This window comes from Crassostrea angulata, chromosome 2, assembly GCF_025612915.1.
Source record: "Crassostrea angulata isolate pt1a10 chromosome 2, ASM2561291v2, whole genome shotgun sequence".
Taxonomy (NCBI): domain Eukaryota; kingdom Metazoa; phylum Mollusca; class Bivalvia; order Ostreida; family Ostreidae; genus Magallana; species Magallana angulata.
The window spans coordinates 14,581,609-14,605,785 of record NC_069112.1 but is presented as its reverse complement, the minus strand read 5'-3'; the positions used below and the strand labels follow the sequence as shown (position 1 = coordinate 14,605,785).

Genomic DNA, 24,177 nt, shown 5'->3' with positions numbered 1-24,177 from the left:
GGACTATATTTTTTATAAAACGCTTGACCTTGAAAAAGAAAATAGGTCAAGGTAAAAAATTTTGACGGCGTGCACTTCTTCTCAATACCATCTACCTATGTTCCAAGTTTGAAGTCTTAATGTCAAAAGGTCTCAAAGTTACCACCCACACAAAATTTAATTATTTTTTCTCAAGTTGACCTTGAGTAAAACAAGGTCAAGGTCAAATATTTATCAATAGTACACCTCAGAGTATTATAATTGTTCTTTGTGTAAAGTTTGAAGTCCTTCTGTCAAAGAATATTTAGGAGGTGAATAATAAAGTTTTTTCTAATTTGACCTTGAAATAAAAATTTAAGGTCAAGGTCAAAAATTTTGGTAAAGTACAACTGGACTATATACCATCTATGTATGATACAAGTTAAAAGATTGTACGATTAAGAAGTCTTGTGTTATTGTCCGGACTATATTTTTTATAAAACGCTTGACCTTGAAAAAGAAAATAGGTCAAGGTCAAAACTTTTGACGGCGTGCACTTTTTCTCAATACCATCTACCTACGTTCCAAGTTTGAAGTCTTAATGTCAAAAGGTCTCAAAGTTACCACCCAGACAAAATTTAATTATTTTTTCTCAAGTTGACCTTGAGTAAAACAAGGTCAAGGTCAAATATTTATCAATAGTACACCTCAGTGTATTATAATTGTTCTTTGTGTAAAGTTTGAAGTCCTTCTGTCAAAGAATATTTAGGAGGTGAACAATGAAGTTTTTTTCTCATTTGACCTTGAAATAAAAATTTAAGGTCAAGGTCAAAAATTTTGGTAAAGTACAACTGGACTATATACCATCTATGTATGATACAAGTTAAAAGATTGTATGATTTAGGAGTCTTGTGTTATGGTCCGGACTATATTTTTTATAAAACGCTTGACCTTGAAGAAGATAATAGGTCTAGGTTAAAAATGTTGATGGCGTGCACTTCTTCTTTATACCATCTTCCTATGTTCCAAGTTTGAAGTCTTAATGTCAAAAGGTATCTAAGTTACCACCCAGACAAAACTTAATTATTTTTTCTCAAGTTGACCTTGAGTAAAACAAGGTCAAGGTCAAGTATTTATCAAAAGTACACCTCAGTGTATTATAATTGTTCTTTGTGTAAAGTTTGAAGTACTTCTGTCAAAGAATATGTAGGAGGTGAACAATGAAGTTTTTTTCTAATTTGACCTTGAAATAAAATTTTAAGGTCAAGGTCAAAAACTTTGGTAAGGTTCAACTGGACTATATACCATCTATCTATGATACAAGTTAAAAGTTTGTATGTTTAAGGAATCTTGTGTTATAGTCCAAACTCTATTTTTTATAAAATGCTTGACCTTGAAAAAGAAAATAGGTCAAGGTCAAAACTTTTGGTGGCGTGCACTCCTTCTCAATACCATCTACCTATGTTGCAAGTTTAAAGTTTTAATGTCAAAGGGTATTTAAGTTACGGCTTGGACAAATTTGGATGAAGAAGAATAAGAAGAAGAAGAAGAAGAAGAATAAGAAAGTCGACAAAAACAATATGTCTCCCCTTTGAAAGGGGAGACATAATTATTGAAAAAAAAATTCTCCTGTAATATAAATAAAAAGGGCTCTTGTAATTTAAAAAAAAAACAATTTGGGTCAATATACTTATATATCAAATCTCCTCTTGCTTGATCTTAGATTCAGATAACCACAGACATAGTCAAAATAATGTACATGTAGCTAGCTGGGTGTTCAAGAAATAGACAACTAGACATGGACAATTCGTGAATTACATGTATTAACATGATGACTTTAATCTAATGTTTCAACATGTGCCCTATTTGCAAAACATCCTTGTTTATTCACCTGCCATTTTTTTTATATGCATTGTTCCATCCAGATAAACCACCCCCTCCCCATCTAGAATTTGAATTTTTCCTTTAAATGTACCACCCTCAAGTCATGAGAAGAGCTGCTACAATCCCCTCCCCCTGAAAAAGTCTTCTTTGTTTGTGTCAGAGAGAAATTTAGTGTTTTTTTGTTACCAATATTCTGGGTTGGATTTTTGCAGACTGCCCCCAATAGACATTCCTGTATCTTGCTATAAAGTGATGTGAAACTCAGAAAGGGGCTTATTTTTAAGGCAATTTGATTCATCATCTGATAGTCTATAGGAAGATAGATTAAAGACTTGATGGTGCACCTTATTCCTTAACCACAAAAACTGTTTTTAGATCTATTTTTACTCTTTTTCTTCACTTGACTTTAACTTTTTAGCATCCGAATTAATTATTAAGCTAGTTAGAAACTTCAACTTAAAAGTAAATGTCCCCTACCTCTTTTGTAATTTATAGTAAATCTTTAATTTTATTCAAACAGTCGTTTGACCAGTTCCGAATTGTTCATATGTTGAATAGCAAATAATTATGGAAATAAAAGTTGGAGAAAAAATTATTACCTTTGATATACTGTAATACACTTATAATGCTTGTTTAAATTGTGCAGTAGTTTCTTTTTTTGCGGTCATATACATGTACGTATTCAATACGGTTCAACCAATATTAAGCTTTTGCTTTGCCAGGTCATTGCAACGTTATTACCGGTATGTGCATAAAATAGTCTGTTGACGCCTTATATTTTCACATGTAACAAGATTTCTCTTATCAAAAGTTAGTTTGGTATTGGAATTGGCAATTCCAACCACTTGTGCATCTCGCACGTTGTTTAGAATTAGAATCTTGCTGAGTAAAATTTGTAATTTATTTAGAAATAAAGATGTATTTATAAAAAAGGAAATTTAAATCTCAAACGTCAATGATACTATAAGATAATTTAAGAAGACTTAATTGTACCAGGGATCATTATTCTAAAAAATTAAATTTAACTCTGACCCAATAAGAAGTGGGATTTTTATCAGCTTTTTTCCCGATAAATCAATATAAGAAACTACAAGATTTTCTACAAATGAAATAAATAGTACACTAGCATATGACATTTCTTATAGACGTGGTCTTCTTTGTGCCTTAAGCACACGATGCCTTTACCAAGCTTCATTAGTGAAGGTTCCTATTGTATATGCACTTGGAACCATGCCAACTTTAAAGTGTTCCAGAGTCAGAGGAATTTATCTTTCAGATGTTATATTTCTTCTAGTTCAGTTTAATGTCAATATTGTATTTAACCAAATTCTGATTTTGTATAAACTGATAAACCTTAATGAAATAAAATTGAATGAAAAAAATGTATAATTAAATTTCAAAATATGAAACAAAATATCTTTCAACGATAGAGTATAAATATAATATCCGGGGGTAAACTCATACCATTAATTTAAACAAACAGGAAATTATTTGGCACTAGTGAATACTTTTCAATCAAATGAACTTCATACAAGCATTGACTATACTCAAAAAGGGATGTCGTTTTAGAGCCTATATATCCGTGTTAGAATGACTCTCACAGATTCATAATTATCCTATGTGTCTTGTGTCCAGATTAAATAAAACAATACAGGAAGTCACATAATGCATAATCGATCAACAGATTCATCAAAGTTTCAATGTACTATAAACTGAGTTTGAATAAGTAATTGTTCACATTTTATTCGAATTTGCTCCAAATCATTGTAAATTGCAAATTGGTAGTCCAATTTATTTTAAGATTCATCTTTTGACCTATAATATTGTCTTAAATCTGATTCAAATCCCACTAAGAACAGTCCATTATAATTTTAGAAATTTATCAATAAATTTTTCAAGTTTTTAAAAAGTTTACACAGTTTGTAATTGATCAACAAAAGTGATTTATTTTTTTTAATTTTGTATAGACTTATAGTACAAATTAATCATGTATGTATCGATAACATAACGCTATCCGCATTAAAAAAAATAAATTTTGTTAAAGAAATATATTGCAATACATATCGCAAAACATTTTAAAATATTGCAATATATCGCAATACAGTATTTTAACTCCAGCCCTAACCACAAGGTAAATCTACAATTTATCGTATATTTCGTAAGTATATGTATATATTGTTGTTATATATTAACTAGCTGGAGAGAGATCTGTTAAGTCTGGTGATATTAACACGTCAAACCGTTGATGAAGGAATTCTATTATTATATATTTGATTGGCTCTGTTATGTAGGACATAAGTAAAGTATATTAAACGTATGTCTCATAACATGTAAGACAAACACATACCCATGCATAGTCCAACAGAGCCGGATAACATGAACGTAATTGTACCAATCGTTGTATAAAAAATGTTTAATACATCATGGCTACATGTAACACAAAATGTTGTTCTAAGAGTTGAATTAGAATTTATCTTCTATGAAAGTTATATCTCGAGCTGTTAAATGTACGACGCATCTCGTACCGGTACATGTAGGAAAAACCTCCAAAATATTTTCTACGCATTGTTCCAGAATAAAAAGGCCACGACTAAAAGGCATTTATAGAATTGTTTTGCAAAACACGGTTTTTAGGTAAATTGAAATCCTGGCGTTATTTAAAAAAAACAAAACCAAAATGTTCCGATCTAAGTTTGATTCAACCATCCACACGGAATATAAGTTTTGCTTGAAGCGCTCTACACAATTTGCTAAAAGTTTTTACTAGCACGAAACGTTTATCAAACGGACGCTGCGCGCTTTTTAGTGTAGTAGAACAAGGATCTGCGCGTTACATGCACTTCAAATCATGTAAGTATTCTTTAACCAGAACAATTTTATTTTGTTATCATTAACCTAGCAAAAATAATCGACATCGTATGCGACTAAGTTCTTATCTTGTAAAAATCCGTAGAATTTATTTAAATTTATTTGAGACTTTCTTTTTTAATCACTTAATTTGTATTACTTGTTAAAGTCAAATAAACGCTTTACAATCTTGTAGAAACATATTCACATGTACACTGAGCTTTTTTCACAGGTCCACAGAGGTTTAATCCGATGTCCTATGAAATATGGAGATTGTAAAGTTCTTTGTAGTTCCGGAAATCAATGTAAACTAAACATCCTAAATTTCTAAACACGTAACTGTGCTACGAGGAGGTACGGAAGCCCATTTAGGACCTATCAAAAAATATTTTTGAATCTGATATAACGAATTCTTGAATTTGTTATAACGAATTTAAATCGTTATAACGAAATGTTGAATCAATTATTACGAATACAATTTGTTATAACAAATTTTAAGAATTCGTTATAACGAATTTAATCTGTTATAACAAATTTCCTGAATTCATTATTTCAAATTTTGAAATCTGTTTTAACAAATCAAATTTGAAATAACGAATTCTTGAATTCGTTATTTCAAATTTTTATTTTGTAATTTTGGTTTTTTATGTTCGGTTAAAACATATTTTCATCCAATTTGTGGTAACAAATTTCATGTTCTGGGAGACAAATGAAAATGGGCGGACTTCATTTGTCCCATATCGGCGTACGACGAAATGCGCCGATCAATTGATCGGTTTTAAACGGCGAAATGGTAGATGAAGTAAACTGGCGTAAAAACAAAAGTGGAGGAACATATTGTCACAGCTGTTGATGTAACAGATGTAACAATTCCTTTCTTAATCGTCTTTGCTAGAATCCCTACATTAAGATAGAAACAAAATATTACAGAACTTCTTTATATACAAGGATTTTTTGGTTATGCTGTAGGACAAGCCATTTTATGTCGCTCGTTTATATGAAATTTGGTGGCTGGGTTATCACAGTAAAGGAAACTTAAATATGTAAATATAATATTTCATATGACGTAGCCAGGCATTATAACCAGGATGTGCGCATGCGTGAACCAACTTTCTATCAGAACGATGTATAGAAAAGACTTTTTTTAAAAGTGTAACAGAGCACTATAACCAGGATGTGCGCATGCGTGTATCAATTTTTTTGGTAAACGCTTGGGAAGAATTTCGAAAGCTGTTTGGAGGAGCCTCGAACTGATATTTGCGAATTTAAAATAATATAGGAAAATTCTATTTTTACATTATAAATGTTCATTAAAAGTGATAGGAATGTTGTGTACATTAGATTTACACCAACATGTTGAATATCTATTAGTATTTGAGAGAACAAGAAAGAGCAATGTTACAGGAAGACAACAGGCACTGAGCATCGGAGTGGGGGAGGGGGGGGTGTGGAGTGGAGCAGGGGCAGGGGGAGGTCTACCCCCTTCAGCACACATTTGCTCGCAGCAAACAATTTTCTTAAATTTACATATAAAAGGTGAATTAACATAGAGTTGCCCCCTCCCCCTAATGTTTTTGGGACCAGGTAAAAACTGCAATGAAAGGGAGGAAATGAACTGTAGAATTGAAGTTAAAGGTACACATAACCCCCTACCCCCCACGGATTAGGATTTTGAAATATTTTAATGGCATAGTGTACGTATCATCAGGGTCAGTGTTCGTATCACCAGGGTCTGTATATCCATAACCTGAGTCAGTATTACGATTATCAGGATGTCTGTATCTATTACCAGGGTCAGTGTACGTATCACCAGGGTCTGTGTACGTATCACCAGTGTCAGTGTACGTATCACCAGTGTCAGTGTACGTATCATGCACCAGGGTCTATGTGCCCATCACCAAGTCAGAAGACCCATCACCAGGGACTTAGTGCATATCACCAAGGTCAGTATACATATCACCAGGGTCTGAATGCCCATTACCAGGGTCTCAAAACCTATATTGTTATAGGCATAGAGACCTAGGTGATGGGTATACTGACTCTGGTTACGCGTATGTATACATGTACAGACACTTGTTATTGGGTACACTAACCTTGGTTATAGATAAACTTACCCTGGTGATTGGTATACTGATTTTGGATATGGGTATACAGACGCTAGTGATGTGCACTATGACCCTATTGATAAATACTAGAATACAGACCCCGGTGAAAGGCATATAGACCCTGGTGAAACGTACACTAACCCATGGATAGGCATTGAGACCCTGGTGATGGTTACGTGGATTTCTCGCTATGGGTAAACAGACCCTGGTGATGAGCACAAAGACACATTGACCCTCGAGATAGGTATTGAGACCCTGGTGTCCTGGTGATACAGACCCTGGTGATACGTACACTGAGTCTGGTAATATGTACTCTGACCCTGGTGATGGGTACACAGACCTTGGTGAGGGGTTATGGATAAAGCTACATGGGGTCGGTGTCCTGACTACCCATACCCCTCCCCAATAACCCCTGAAAAGAAAAGAAAAAAATATAAATTTTCCCTCTCCTCTTAACCTTGGATTTTTTAACACTGAATCTAAGCGAATGTGTTTATAGAACCTGGTGAATTTTATATTGTTTGGGATACAGTAATATTGGTTTATATATAAACCCAATTCTTTCTTACTGGTATATGTAAGGAAACCGTGATATTTTGTTCAGGCAGGTGGCATCGTAAAAAAGTGAAAGGAGGGGGTTGGGGTGGGAGAATCGCCAAACAATTATTGACATGCAAATTTTTTTTTTCCAAAAATTCGAAAATCGTACACCGTGGGGGTAGCTATAGAAATGCTAAGTTTACCTCAGACTTTAATTTCACTGTTTATTTCCTCCCAGTCACTTTCAATTTTTAACATGCTCCGAAAATGCTAGGAAAGAGGGGGGGGGCAACTCCATGGGGACAGGCCTCTCCCCGCCACCCCACCCACCCATCCGTTTGAAGCTACGTGTCTATTGTTTTCCTGTAACATTGCCTTTTAGTGTAAACCAAAGATACATAACATTCTTATTACTTTTAATGACTATATGATATAAAAATCGCGTTTTGTTGTTGTTGTTTTTTGGGGGTTTTTTTTTTGGGGGGGGGGCACATATCATCAGTTCGAAGTTCCTTAAAGAAGCTATCGAATTTCCTCCCAAACGTTTACCGATCCCGATGGAAAGTTGGTTCACGCATGCGCACATTCTGGTTATAATGCCTGGCTATGTCATATAAAATATCATATTTATATTTTTCAAGTGTCCTTTACTGTGATAACATTGCAAATCAATTTTGAAACCTATAGCCCAATAATTTCATAAAAAATGAGCGATACAAAATAGGCGTGTCCTACAGCATAACCGAAAAACGGTATTTGCTATGCATGAAAAAACCCAGTGGTTTTAAAATGTTGTTTTGAAGTGTAGAAATTGGAAATAATATAAATGTAACTAACAGGCATAATTCTTTGAATATTATGAGGTGATAATTTCAGTCGAAGCGTGCATATCAAATTTTTCATAAAGCCCTTTTAGCTTAATGGATTTGAACCTGCACCGATCAAGTAAAAAAGAATAATGAACATAAATCTGCCCATGCAAGCGTTTAGAGATATCGTATTCATCGGTAAAAGGCGAATAATATAGCAAGTTTTAAAATCGTTTAAAAAAATCTGACTGTAACAAAATAATTACTGATACAACTTTCTAATTCTACAATACTTAAAATAACTAGATACGTCAAAATATCAGACCTATATCAATCATTTTTGCTGTAAAATCAAATTTATTTTGTATAGCCATGTAAGGAAATTTCCCTCCTGTTGACCTCGTGACGTCATTGAAGCCTCGTTATCGCCTGATTTAATTTTCTCTTGAAAAAATAGCCACTTTAAAGAGGCGTAACTCCATTATTTTGCATCGATTTAGATGCGGTTGCTGCATTAAATTCTGGTAAATAAGTTCTATGTCATAAGTTCGACATTGGCTGGGCTGCAGGTATCCTTCAATTAATCAGCATGCTCATTGATTAATAGCATTGACTAAACAATTTTTGGAAATTTTGCGCAGAAACCCGTCGAAACAAATCTGTATATCCTGGTATTTTAGGTTAAATTGCGTTGCTACATATATAGAAGTTCTGAAATATTTTTTTCTATCTATGTAGGAATTCTAGCAAAGCCGATTAAGTAAGGTGTCTTTTAAAATTGTTAATCTGTTACCATGGTTACAACAACAGCTGTGACAATATGTTCCCCCACTTCTGTTTTTACGTCAGTTTACTTCATTTACCATTTCGCCGTTTAACGCCGATCAATTGATCGGCGCATTTCGTCGTACGCCGATATGGGACAAATGAAGTCCGCCCCGTTTGATTTGTTCCCCAAAACATGAAAATTGTTACCACAAATTGGATGAAAATATGTTTTAACCGAACATAAAAAACAGAAATTTCGAATTAAAACTTTGAAATAACGAATTCAAGAATTCGTTATTTCAAATTTAATTTGTTAAAACAGATTTCAAAATTTGAAGTAACGAATTCAGCGAATTTGTTATAACAGATTGAATTCGTTATAACAAATTCCTAAAATTTGTTATAACAAATTTAATTCGTTATAACGGATTCAACAATTCGTTAAAATGATTTAAATTCGTTTTAACAAATTCAAGAATTCGTTATATCAAATTCAAAAATATTTTTTGATAGGTCCTAATTGGGCTTCCGTAAGGAGGTAGTTTAGTATTCATTTTTTTAATTTAAAGTAAGATCACAATGCAAAATTCTCTGTTTATAAATAACTTTATTTTGGATTTTCCTATTTTAAATTCAACATTTGTTTTGTACGAAAGCCCTGTAGGGACATGTTGATTTTTTAAAAAAGCAGAAAGTAATTCGAGATCTCGAATTACACAACTCGTTCCCACAGATTATCAACTCGTTCTCTCGGATTGAGAATCCGTTATCACGAATTACTAACTCGTTCCCACAGATTATTAATTCGTTCCCACGATTTAAACAATCAGTTCTCTCGGATTGTAACTCCTTTTCTCAATTTAGAGAAATTGTTTTCTTGGATTGTAATGAGTTATATCAAATTATACACCTCGTTTATTACAGCGATACACTTGTTTGATTTGATAAGCCATTAAAGTCTTCCTGGCATTGCAGCACACGTTTCGTGTCAAACGTAAGTATACACTTGATACTGACAAGATATTATAGATATAATATATGTAATAGGTTTATTTAAACGTGCTCTTTAATATAGTTACCGTGTTTAATAAATAAGCTCGTGCTGATAGGAATTTGTGATTTGCAGAAATAAAATCATTGTGTACGAGGAAGCTGACTTAAATCCTGCGATATATATCAATCATTTGAATGATAATATTTTTTTTAAAAAATCGCCGTGCAACAAATGGCGGCACAAAAACGTACAATAGTTAACCCATGCGTGAAAGTATTCGTATTCGATTTGAGTCTAACCGACATAATATAAAATGAACAATTTTCTCAACATTGAATACAAAATAAAGGGAACAGACAGAATACTCCCCGTCTGATATCTTTAGATATCACTATCTATATTCAAAATAAAATTACAAAAAAAATGAATGTACATAATCGAGATCTAACAAATGTCTGACATTCATTATGTCACTAGACCTACACACATGAATCGCTTTCAAGGAGAAGAATCATATCAACCACTGGTCTGACATAAACAGTGGGCTTCTCATTCACTATGGTGCGAATTTCGGCTTTTCGAACGTGGTTGTCGGAACTCTTGAAGACCTTGACGACTATACCCAGAGGCCAACAGTTCTGATTCACAGTCTTGTCTTTGATGAGAACCACATCTCCTTCGGTAATATCCCGTCGACTCTCTGTCCATTTCCGGCGACTCTGTAGTAATGGAAGATACTCTTTCTTCCAACGTGCCCAAAACACACTTGCCAAAGCTTGGACACGTTTCCATTCACATTTAAACATGTCTCGATCTTGGAATTCTCCCAGGGAATTGGCCTCGAATTTATACTCAGTCTTCTGGGTTAGCAACATCGCTGGGGTGAGTATCAGTGGAAAATCCGGATCAGTGGAGACTGGGACGAGTGGCCTGGAGTTAATGATGGCAGCAACCTCCGCCATGAATGTGTTCAGGACATCGTGAGTTAATGTCTTTCCACTGGCACCAATCAGCATGGAGTCGAGTATCCTGCGGGTGATCCCTATCATCCTCTCCCATGCCCCACCCATGTGAGAGGCATGAGGAGGGTTAAAAATCCATACGGTACCAGAGTTGTGAAGATACTTCTTCAAGGGTTCATCATCAACATATATGGCATCAATGCGCAAGTGGTCCACAGCCCCAACAAAATTGGTGCCTTGATCAGAACGAAATGTTTTAACCGGACCCCGTATAGCGGTGAATCTCCTGACGGCGTTGATGAAAGCAGATGAACTCATCTCTTCCACTACTTCAATGTGTACTGCTCTGGTAACTAAGCAGGTAAACAGTATTCCCCACCGCTTTGAATTTGCGCTGCCTCCTCGGGTCTTACGTGTAACAATAGACCAAGGTCCGAACGCATCCACACCTACATTGGTAAAGGGTGGTGATGGGTCTAGACAGTCCGCTGGCAAGTCAGCCATAATCTGACACTGCATCTTCCCTCTCAGTTTTCGACATGTCACACACTTATAAATGACGGAAGACACATGCCGTTTAGCACCGATTATCCAGAGCCCTGCAGCCCTAATGGCTCCTTCGGTGAAGTGGCGTCCTTGGTGCTGAACCTTCTCGTGGTTGTGTCGAACTATAAGGGTGGCTATGTGATGGCGTCCAGGTATGATCAAAGGTTTCTTCTCCCTAAGGCTCAAGCTTGAATTCCCTATACGGCCTCCGACTCTAAGTAGTTCTTGTTCGTCCAGGAATGGGTTAAGGTTAGCTATTGGGCTTTTCCTAGGGAGAGGCTCATGGCGTCGAATACAGTCAATCTCCTCATAGTAGACTTCAGACTGCACTGCTTTGATGACATAGTGTTCTGTCTCCTGGTGCCTATCAATCACTGCCTTTGAATCAATGTCTTGACCTTTGAACTTAAAAAGTAAGTACCTAAGATAGTTCATAGCAGAAATGAGTCTTTTCCAATCACTAAATCGCTGAAATCGATCAGTCACACTTTCTGGTTGACTACTGATTTTGTCTAATGTGCGGGTTTTCATTGACGAAACAACTGGACGGATTTCTTTGTCTGTATCCGGAGCGATGAGTAAATGTTCATTCCCATCATACTGTTGCTCTTTTTTCAACATTAGTTGTTTTGGTCCTTGTAGCCAAGAGCTGTCTTGAAGTTCAACTGCAGGTAAACATCTTGTTGCAAGGTCTGCTGGGTTACGATCGGTGGGAACATAATTCCACTGGCTAGGGGTAGTGAGCTTCCTGATACGTTCCACTCTATTGGCGACGTAGGTGTAGAATCTTCTGGATTCATTGCAAATGTAGCCTAAAACTACCTTGCTGTCGGTATAATACATCACACAGTCGATATGTAGGTTCAGGTGTTCCAGGGCAAGCTGAGCTATTTCCACTGCTAACACCGATGCGCACAATTCCAGTCGTGGAATAGTGTGTCCACTAATGGGTGCGACTTTGGCTTTGCCTAGAACAAATCCAAGCTTGACTTGTCCTTCGCTGTCTGTAGTACGTAGGTAGGTGACGGCTGCTATAGCCTTTTCCGAGACGTCGCTGAACACGTGAAGTTCCTTTGTCACAGCTCTGCTTAGATCTGTAACATACGTACGTTGAATTCTCAAATCCTCAAGTACATTAAGGGAACACTTCCAGGAATTCCAGAGGGATGCTAGATCATCAGGAAGTGGCTCATCCCAGTTTTGAGTCTGTGCGATGAGTTCCCTGAGAAGCAGTTTACCATAGATCGTCACTGGGGCTAGAAAGCCTAGAGGGTCAAAAATACCATTCACTGTTGAAAGTAAACCTCTTCTTGTGACAGGTTTGATGTCCGTAGACAGTTGGAATAGAAAGGCATCGTTGTTTACATCCCAGTTGAGGCCAAGGCTGCGTTGAAGAGGTTTCTCTTCCCCATGTAGATCCAAGTCCTTAAGGTTGGTTGCTAGGTCTTCACTCGAAAATGCTGACATAACTTTGGGACTGTTGGAGGCAAATTTGTGAAGACGGAGATTGCCAAATTCCTTCAAGGCGCTCTGAGTGTCCTTGAGAATATGAATGGCCTCTTCAGGGGTAGGACAGGATGTTAACACTACTGGCTCTAAAAACCCCTGTCCGTATGAAAATCCCCTGTCTTCCCCTGTCACCCCCTGTGTTTTCACTGTCATCCCCTGTACATCCCCTGTGTGCCACTGTACAGAACCCCTGTATACCCTGTCATCCCCTGTGCGCCCCTGTACACATCCCCCTGTGTGCCACTGTAAGCCCCTGTCACCCCCTGTACGCCCCTGCCATCCCCTGTAACCCACTGTATACCCCTGTGCATGCCCCTGACATCCCCTGTACGGCTTTTGACTTGTTTTTTTTATTATCATTTTCTTAATTCAGCTATTGAAATCACATGTATTATATTTTGAGCTATATTTGCACTCAACAGCGCCGAATCACAAGTCTTTAGACACACTGTTATCGTAATTTTAGAAATCACATGTTTTAGTTGATAATTTATTGATACTCTTATAATCATGCTAACAAAAAAAGATTTGAGATTCACCGGGTGGTAAACCTCAGGTGAAGGCGGGAATTATTTTTTATATTAGGTGTTCAAGCCTCAGTGCATGTTGTCCTTTGGAGCTCGGGAACATCGCTACTCCCTAATGTTTGAAAAAAAAAAGACATGAGAATACAATCTAGAGTGAATTATTCATTTTTGGGAGTTGATTTTAATCAACTCTCCTATGCAGTTACTCTAGCAAACCGAAAGTGAAACAGTGTTTGGACCTAAGCACAAATCATCACCGCTGACAAGACTAAGTTCTTGAAAATAATAGAGAAAAATTCACTGTAATGTATGCTGAAGCATTGTTTTTCAAGGAAATTTATCAATAAACACTTTGAAAATGGTCAAATTTTATATACTACGAACAATTTAGATATTTTTGTAGTTTCATGTATTCCTACGCCAGTTAAGATAGTCTCGTTCAACCAGCCGCTCAGCTGTCTCCGTAAATCTGCGACAAGCAGAGAGGGGGCTCTCTTATTGTTTAATAATGATTAAATAATTAAATAATAATTAAGCCGAGCGTCTAGTTAAACGAGACTAGAGTTCGATATCATTAATAGTGCTTGGATCCATACAATTTTTAGAATTGTTTCGATAACTAATACATACTAGTAGTTGAAATCTATCTTTAATATTACACAACATGATTCATATGGGGTTTCTCGAAATTCTTGTCGGAAAAGTCTAAAAATTCATTTTATGAAAAAGTGCTTAATTCAAATACAAACTAGAAACTAATTGCCATGCAAGCTAAATTAATTTTAAAATAAATGATAATCGATAAAATCAAATCCCGTCAGTACTTCAGTACTTTGATTTTGAATTGTCTACAGATATATGTACACTTTACTTATGAATATCTTAAGCCTATGAATCATATGATTCTTGGTAATAAACAACACACTAGAGACTAAGATCAAGCGCGGCGCATGGTTTTTAATTTTGTATATATCTAAACATATAGGAGCGAACTAAAACCAATAAATCAGTCAGAATATAGAATTTATAATCAGCTATGTAACGAAAGAGTACACCTTTCTTCTTATTTCTAACCAAGCCTTTATTAATTTCCCGTGCATAGCAAAATAAAGCTTCAATAGCTTATATAAATTTGCCTAAGAAATTATTTTATTATGTTTGTTCAATACGTTTCTGACCGGCTAATTGGAGAGAGAGAGAGAGAGAGAGAGAGAGAGAGAGAGAGAGAGAGAGAGAGAGAAAGAGAGAGAGAGAGAGAGAGAATTTGCATTGATTTTGAATTAAATTTATTAATTATATAGTTTACCCTGGAATTAATTTCCTAGTAAAAATGCAATCCTAATTTTTATTACCTATTCTTTATCATTCCGCAGCCCTGGTCAGAACATACACAACATACATGTAAATGTAGAACTAGTGTGTTCTTTACATGTAGCCTAAGGAGTTTATACAGAGAGAGAGAGAGAGAGAGAGAGAGAGATTGCATTGATTTTTAATGAAAAGTTACTAATAGTTTAATCGGGAATTAATTTCCTATTATGTAAACATGCAATCCTAATTAATTTTCATAACCAATTTTCTATAATTATTTAGATTAACTTAGAGCTGTCATATTGATTTTTAATACATCAATGTTTTATACTAGACCAGATCAATTGATCAAAATACTTGAAGACACATGATTAACAACTAGCTGATTGAAGCTACAGTTTTCAAAGGAGAAGATGTTGACATTATTTCACTCGGTCAGTGATTATATAATAGCTACTGTACACAGCCCTTCTTGACAATTTGCAGTTCACGGTAGCAAGAGATGATAGACACACGTGTACATGTATATATACACACAGTTCCTCAGATCTGAATGGTCGGTCAGTGATTATATAATAGCTATATACTGTATACAGCCCTTCTTGACAATTTGCAGTGCACGGTAGCGAGATTAATAACAATGAGGTGACAGACACACGTGTACTTGTATATACACACACGTTCTCAGGTCTGGATGCTCGATAATGCTACACAATAATGCAATATGTTGTTCAAACACACCTTATGACTTTTTTTCCCAGTCTGTCAAGTACAGAAACAAGAAATTGAAAATTCCAATTTTTCAGTTCTGAGAATTTCAAACATGAAAAGATTGAAGAGCTTTAAATTCAGAACATTATTTGGCACAGTGATATGAATTAAAACTGTATATTGCTCTTTTATATTTTTCATTTTTCAAATGAAATAAAATTTAAATAAATGCCTGATATTTTTCTGATCCGAAACCCGGACCATTGTTTAAGATAATACATGTGTGTATAATTAAATGGTATCCCGTTACCGGCATTTGCATACAGTCACGCATTAAATCATCCATTAACGGTATCATTGCTCTACAGTGTATATGCATGAGGACAATTCTATAGAATAATGCATATAGATAACTCAACTGGAAAATGCACACTAGCTGATAGAAGTTAAAAGTGTCAATGGACCGGTCTAATCCCCCTTTCCGAAAAAAATCAACTCTCTCTCTCTCTCTCTCTCTCTCTCTCTCTCTCTCATGATTTATAAAAAAAACAATACTGACAGCAATTATCAGCGATTTACATGAACTTCATAAAGGCTGTTTAATTCTATGCATCATTACACTGGTCAAAACATTCAAAATATATCATTTCATCATTTCGATCGGTGTGTGGTTATCTGCACGTGCTGATCATGTTGTGTTATTATACAGGGCACAGAACATTGCAGATTTCACGCACTCCTCCTCTTATTTTTCTATCTTTCTTTTTTTTTATACAAATTACAGAACACGGTCATTTGTATAAACTTAATGCATGTAATAAAATAAGCGGTTTATCGGTATACAAGTATATCTTGATTTGTGTCAATGTTGAGACAAAATTATTTACGTTTCTAATAATATTGCCCTCTATGAAATGCAAAGAAAAACAAGCACCGTCTAAAACATGAATGCTTAAAATAAATTTTTAAAAATCCGAATTAATTAAAAGCTATTTATTTGCTTTGCGAGCAATAAAAGACAGTACAGGGGATGTCAGGGGCATGCACAGGGGTATACAGTGGCTTACAGGGGATGGCAGGGGCGTACAGGGGGTGACAGGGTCTTACAGTGGCACACAGGGGTTGTGTACAGTGGCGCACAGGGGATGACAGGGTATACAGGGGCTCTGTACAGTGGCACACAGGGGATGTACAGGGGATGACAGTGAAAACACAGGGGGTGACAGGGGAAGACAGGGGATTTTCATACGGACAGGGGTTTTTAGAGCCAGTAGTGTAACCCATCATCCACGTAAAAGTTGTCTCGCACAAACTTGGTAACATGGTCTCCATACTTTGTTTCTGCTGTTTCAGCTGCTTTCCTGAGTCCTAGGGTTGCTACAGCTGGCGAAGGGCTGTTGCCAAATACATGAACTCTCATTCTGTATTCAATAATCTCCTTCTCAAGGTCATTATCCTTGTGCCATAGGAATCGTAGAAAGTTACGATGATCCTCTCTGACCAAAAAGCAGTGGAACATGTGCTGCACATCAGCAGTGACGGCTACCATCTCCTTCCGAAATCGTATGAGTACACCAAGCAGGCTGTTTGATAGGTCGGGTCCAGAAAGTAGAACGTCATTCAAAGAAACTCCCTTAAATTTGGCAGACGAATCAAACACTCCCCGAATCTGATCCGGTTTTTTGGGGTGGTAGACACCAAACAGTGGCAGGTACCAGCATTCTTCTCCATCAGACAATTCTGGGGCAACTTCCGCATGATTATTGTCAAGGATCTTTCCCATGAATGTAAGGAAGTGTTCCTTCTTCAATTTGTTCTTTCTCAGGCTGACATCGAGTAACTTAGCACGCTGAACTGCTTGCTCCCTATTGTTTGGTAAGGGCTGTCTCTTCTCACGAAAAGGCAGAGGTGCCATCCAACTCCCTGTGTGGTCTCTGAGGAATTCGCTATCCATCTGCTTCATAAACATCTTATCTTCAATTGACATGCCTATTTTGTCATCGTCCTTCGTTCTAATGAACAGCTTTGAATCCTCCAACATAGACTGATCTACTGTCTCTCTTATGTCAAACTTGTTGCTGCATGGTTTTAACAATGTGGGTTGACCGGTCGATAAAAGGAATGTTTTCTTTACATTAAGGTCTCGTGAGGCATGTACCATGTTGAGGCAGGTCTCTCCAATAACAAACCATCCCAGTCTGAGTTGCTGTGCATACGGAGCTTTTGGTGGTCCAAAAATTTGGTGTAGGACGTGATGAGCCTCAATAAGGTCCCGTCCTATCAGCAGGAGGATATGGCAATTGTCGTCCAGAGGTTGGATATGCTTGGTTATATCCAAGAGGTGCGAGTGATGTACGGTGACTTCTGGTGTAGGTATCTCCTCTCTATTGTTGGGTATGTGGTCGCACTCAAGCAGGGTAGGGAGTTCAAAGTCCACATCGCCTTCCATAGATCTCACAATGAAACCATTTCCTCTTCTTCCAGAAGTAACCATTTTGCCGGAACATGTTGATATGGTGTAATTTTGTGGCTTGTCCATCACACCAAAGAACTCAAAGAAGTCGGGTGCTGCTAGAGAGCGGTTGCTCTGATCATCAATCACTGCATACAATTTCACTTGTTTGTTTGGATTGTCACGATGAAACACAGTCACTGGTAAAATCTTTGCACAAGATTTCCCACTATAAGGCTCTCTGCATATCTCGGTACAGCTTGAACTAACCTCAGGAACAGGTTTGAACTTGCTACTAGGCTCCCCGCCATTCTCCTTTGAGGATGAGTATTGAGCATGGCTCCTTGTCTCCGAGTTCGTTGCTTGCTGAATTGTGTTATCATCTGCTGTTGCTGCGTAGTCGTTCCTGTTGATATGAAGCGCTGTAGTGTGATACTTGCTCCCACATTCTTTACATGAAATACTTGCACTGCAGTCACGACTTTTATGAGTGTTGGATGCACAGCATTTGAAACATAGGTTGTTCAGTTTCAAAAGTCTTTTCCTTTCCTCCAACGACTTGGAACGGAAACCTCTGCAGTCATCGAGAGAGTGTTTGGTTTTATGGATGATACAGTTTTCAAGTGGAACAGTCATATCGACACCAGTCTTTCTCACATTGACTCTGTTTTTTGTGTAACTTGTCTGTTTCGGAGCAGGAAACCTGTCAGTGCTGTTTGCGTCTTGTTCATAGTTGAATCCAGGGTCGTTTTTTACCTTACTTATGTCCTTTATAAAGTCCACAAACACTTCAAATGGTGGAAATACAGCATCATGTTCTTTCTTATACTTCACTGCTCGACTCGTCCACTTCTCCCGTAGACCGTACGGTAATTTGGAAATAATTGGTCTTATCCCAGATGAAGAGTCTAGATATGCTAACATGGCACTGTACTTCGGATCTTCTTTCAAAAACTGCATTTCCATGAGAATGTCTGAAAGATCATATAGCTTCTGATGATCCTTGTTGCCCAGTTTTGGAAAGCTTAATAATTTGGATCTTATGGATGCTTCCACATGTTCTGGTGCACCATAGCGTTCATCTTACCTTTCCCAAAGTCTCTGTAGTCCCCTCGGGATGTTGAAAATGTTGGATGTTCTAATGCTGATCGCATGCTTCTTTGATTCCGGCCCCGAGTACTTGATGAGAAGGTCTATCTGTTCGGAATCCATGACCTGAAGTTAATCTACTACGCAGGTAAAGGTATGTTTCCAGGCACTGTAAGATTCAGGTCTGTCATTGAAGTTTGTGAGCCTTGAAAACAGTAAATCCTTCCTCAGAAGGAATCTGGTAACGTCTGTCACCTGGGCTTCTTGGTCTGTCACACGTGGTGATGAATGGTGTGTGGCAGGCACATATGGCTGTGCATGCGGGTTCAGGTTAGGCAAGTTGGTAGTGATGTGATCACTGGTAAGACACGAAGAAAATCGGCCTGGTTGAGGCGGTTTAGAAGAGGTGGTCTGTGAGTGTGACACGGTGTGACGGCGTGGCGTGGAGTAGTCCTGCTTAAGTTTGAGATCTGGAGTATTTGGTCGAGGCAGCACTGGGGACAACTATTCGATAGTTGAATCAAAAGCTTGGCAGTCTGCTTCGGCTTCTGCTGCTTCTCTTTCCAGATTTAACATTTCTAATTCCGCGTCTAGTTCCATTTGTTTTTTACGGAGTGTTATTTCTTTAGCAGTGTATAACATCCTAGCCTTCGCTTTGCTCACATGCGCCCTCTTCTTTGCAAGGATATCAGTCGCCATCACATAAGAATCTGTAGAAGATGCACAACTACTTTCACAGTCGTCTTCTTGATCCTCTTCATGGTCTTCTCTCACAGCATTCCTTTCACCATCTGTGGGCAGCAACTTTTCTCCAGTGGAGTGGGTCTCCATAGTTGAGTCTGGAACGGTTGACGTAATGGTCTGCTCTGCTGTTGTAGACATCTTGGTCTTTTTACTATTCTGCCACAAAAACTCCCAAGTCAGTTTGATAGTTTATTGGCAGACAGATAACCACATGTGTGCACTGAGTCACGTGGTGCTCGTTCGTGTGCGTGTGTGTGGTAAAAAGCTACAAAATACAGAAAAACCAAATTAAGTTTTAACACTAACTGCTTTCCATACAAAATGTTCTTGAACCTGACTTTAGTACATACAGTGAATCTTAAGTTCTATAAGCTATTTCTCAATATCACTATTTGATAAGTTCTTAAATTGATATGTCCAATTCAATTCACAAACTAAGATATAAAGACAATTATTGCCAACAATTACATGTATATATGTTACTATTGAGACAAAAATGGCGCACCATACAATGAGCACATGGCAAATTGTAAACACAATTTATGCAAAATCGCATCTATATGCATAGTTGACAGTGTAGCTCCAGGTAACTAATAATGCAATCGAAGTAATGAATAAAGTGTGCAATAATAAAAATGACTTACACCGTGGTTTACGAGCACTTAGACTAGCGGGTTGAAATCGCCGTGCAACAAATGGCGGCACAAAAACGTACAATAGTTAACTCATGCGTGAAAGTATTCGTATTCGATTTGAGTCTAACCGACATAATATAAAATGAACAATTTTCTCAACATTGAATACAAAATAAAGGGAACAGACAGAATACCATATGACCTTAAATAGTCAGATAATTGCCAGTATAACCCAAAATACACTGAACATCCACTTTATTGTTGCATGTGTATTTATAAAATGGTAAGAAACTGAAAAAATAACAAAACATAATATTACAATACAATCTCTGATAACAAAACAGACAATAGAATCATACAGGATTGTGACAGGTACTGGTGACCATACTTTTAAAATTCAAACAAGGTTTCTCTTAGAAATCTAGTAAAGTGAGCAAAATACACAAATTTAGCTATTTATAGAGCTCAGTTATCTCCTACACAGTAACTTATGCAGACTAAATAAAATACACACAATATCATGTCACAATCTAGCAATACACATTTTTTACCTATGTGTGGTAGATCGGGATTTTGTTTCTATTTTATTATTATTAGTATTCCGATCCCGGTGTGATTTATTCTATTACTTTGGTAACGCCCACTTTATACGATAGCCAATAACGTTATTGACAGTTGTCTATTGTTCTGTCCCATATATAAAGCCGTGTAAGTCCTTATTTGACGAAGGAGACGGCTGGTTTCGCTAGCTACTTTTCTCCTGAAGCAGAGAGGGGGAGGGAGACGGCTGGTTTTGCTAGCTACTTTTCTCCTGAGTCCCGACCCGTCTCGTCTGTCTATTTAAGGTCCCTGTTAAAATTAGGTTTTAGGTTGGGGGATTTTAAGTATATGCTATTGACTTGTGTTCTTATTTTGTTATAATAAATTTATAAAGGGTTGTTAATCTTGGTTTTCATTTACTTTGAGTTTGGTTTATTATATCTGGTTTATCTATAGTGAGAGTAAAGTCGTTTTCATACCTTATTTATAATTTAGTAAAGTTTAATTCTTAATGTAGAGGTCAAATTCAGTCACAAAACAAAAATAAACACAACGCGAAGTACTGATAAAAACCTATACGGCACTGACCTGCTACATTATTTGGTGAACCGTGACCAGGATAGGGTTTGTACTACAATAATCAGTGGCACGAGCTACTCACTTTGAGAGCCCTATTCAGTGATTCGGACTTGGCTGAATTCTTTTGTTGTCAGTTTCTATTGTATTGTGTTTTTTGGATTTCTTTAGCTGACGCTTTTCTTTGTAATGGATTTGTGGGTTTGAGAATTCATGTTGTTCGTGAGTTGAAATATTTAGTAGATTATTTTTGTACTTATTTTTACGCTGCATTTTTTCATCATGCAGTTATGTTTAGAGATGATAGAGAATTTTTGCGTGAGAGAAATTATCCCTCAGCACATATTCAGACCGGGAATGGTGTCCCTTATGAAAGTTCCGATAAGTCCAACGAAGTTAGAGTAAATACTATTGATAGACGGATAGAAGAGTTATCAGCAAAGTGTGATTTTTTAGAGAGAGAGCTCAAAACGAAGTATTTTAAAAATGGTCTTGCTTTTGAAAATGTTAGTCACACGGTTAGAGAGAATCGAACGCACGTGCAATCTGACAATTATTTGGCACATTCACGTCATTCAAAGCATAGGAAAGAAATCAAGTCGCCAACATTTGATGGTAGTTTTTGATATTCATGAATTTTTTATTCAGTTTGAACAGGTTGCTAAGTGGAATGGGTGGAGTAAGAGAGAATGTGCAAGTCAGCTTATTATGAGTTTACGGGGATCTGCAAGACATGTGTTATCCGAAATTCCTTTGACAAAGTCTGACAACTATGATGTTTTAAAAGAAATTTGTAATAACTATTTCAATCCCGGAGAAAACGTGAAAGCTTACCAAGTTGAGTTTAAAACAGCGCGTAGACAAAATGGGGAAACAGTCGAAGATTTTGGTTATGCTTTGAAAAGGTTAGCCTTAAAATCATATCCACATATTCCCTATAAATACTTAGAACCTCATATTGTTGACCAGTTTATCTTTGGTTTAGGGGATATTGATTTGCAAAAGCACGTTCAGTTTAAACATCCCTCCACAATTGAGAAAGCGATAGGTCTAGCCATAGAATATGAGAGTTTTGTAAGTACTTTTGTCGCGAACCAAATGCCTGTTTCAGTTCACACAAGTGACAGTGATTTTAATGATTTAAAAGCATTTATTAGTGAAGAAATTCAGAAAGCGTTTTGTGAGCATTATGTCGATGAAGTTGATTCTTTACAGAATTCAAACATGTCTGATTGCCAAAACTTTTCTCATAATATTACCAGTAAATCGTGCCATCTGGTTGGTCATTGTTCTGAAAGTTCAAGCTCGTTAGAAACAACTCATACTCTCGAAAAACATTCAGGGACTAATGCCATGGTCGGGTCATTAGTTTCAGGCCGTTCAAACCTTACCGAACACAGTCGACCATTCGAGGTAGAGTCGCAGAACCAAACAGAAACTGGTAAAACGCCGGGTAAAGTTCAATGTTTTGAAGAAAATGCATGTTTTGATAAAGTTACTGTAGCACACGATGTGCCTGTTGACTTTAAGTCCAATTCTACATGTAATTCTGTAACAGATGAATCCGAGTGTTCTAACACTGAGTTGCAGACCGATTACTTAGCACCTTTGGTTGAAAATTATGAAACCTTGAACCCCGAAGTAAATGTTTTTACAACAAACTCTCAAACTTGTTCAGATTTACCAGGAAAGAAAGAGAACAAGCACATGGCGAATTCTGTCCTGGAATGGAAGCTCGATGGAAGAACTGTTCCCCCTGGTAAAGTCAATTCTTGTATGAGAGGTGAAATCCCCTTACAGTTGTCGTTCGTGGGTACTACTTCTATGTACAAGCCCGTCAGCCCAGTATTGTACCCTTACTGCCGACCCGAGCATCCGAAGGGAATTGGCTAAATGTGTTTTGATATAACAATGTCAGTTGAAAGTTAGAGCGGTGTAGCATTTACGTGTTCGTTGATTTGTTTATTTTTGTGGCTTATAAACTAAATTAGATTTTTGTAAAATTTAATAGGATATTAAACACGCGTAAATCTAGTAGGTTAGTCTAACAGTAACTATCCTCTGTCGATCTTGTTGACAAAACTGGGATAGTATGCCTGTTAATAACCCGTGTAAACATAATACTTTAATGTACTGTAAAGTTCCGTGTTCTGTGTTCTGATTTGATATATGGATTCAGTTATGATATTTATGACATGTTTATTAATAATTCTTTTGATTTTTCAGACCATGTATTCACCAATTTTATTGCAGTTTATCCAGACACCAGGTTGACCAATGTGAGATTTGGAAATGGACTGGAATCTGATACATTCAACTCCATATATTTCAAATGTCTGATCGCCTTCATAATATCCGATGTTATACCGGTATCCACTGTGTTCATTCTGGAATCAGCGATATCCGTGAAGTTTGTGATTATCGTGTGTAAATGTTGCGTTGTTCCCTTAGTATTATATTCCGGAATGTGTTCCAATTCGTGATTGCTGAGGACCATGGAGACTGGTACTGTGAAGCCACAGTGAACTTAGCAATGTGACATATTCCCCTGATTGTGTTATATTTTGCTTATTTTGTATGTATGTTTTTGAGGGAAATTTGATTGAAATGCACCACTTGATTTTAATCAAATGCATAACATTTGTCATTAAGGGGGGAGGAATGTGGTAG

The 24,177-nt window shown here is 36.8% G+C and overlaps 2 protein-coding genes across 2 annotated transcripts; both read right to left on the bottom strand.

Moving 5' to 3' along the window:
* Positions 1-10,384: 10,384 nt before the first annotated feature.
* Positions 10,385-12,880, bottom strand: LOC128173930 (uncharacterized). The gene has a single exon (XM_052839596.1). It carries the CDS (start codon positions 12,878-12,880, stop codon positions 10,385-10,387), a length of 2,496 nt encoding a protein of 831 aa, XP_052695556.1.
* Positions 12,881-16,732: 3,852 nt separating this feature from the next.
* Positions 16,733-19,077, bottom strand: LOC128173929 (uncharacterized). Its single transcript, XM_052839595.1, has 2 exons — positions 19,011-19,077; positions 16,733-18,897 (listed from the first exon to the last, which is right to left on the bottom strand). The coding sequence occupies exons 1-2, from the start codon at positions 19,075-19,077 to the stop codon at positions 16,733-16,735; spliced, it is 2,232 nt and encodes a 743-aa protein (XP_052695555.1).
* Between the last annotated feature and the right edge of the window lie 5,100 nt (positions 19,078-24,177).

Coding starts and splice junctions, on each gene's coding strand:
- LOC128173930 (XM_052839596.1), bottom strand. CDS start 12,880: ATGTCAGCATTTTCGAGTGAAGACCTAGCAACCAACCTTAAGGACTTG.
- LOC128173929 (XM_052839595.1), bottom strand. CDS start 19,077: ATGCGATCAGCATTAGAACATCCAACATTTTCAACATCCCGAGGGGAC. Junction 18,898..19,010: donor CTACAGAGACTTTGGGAAAG/GTAAGATGAACG, acceptor ATGATCTTTCAG/ACATTCTCATGGAAATGCAG.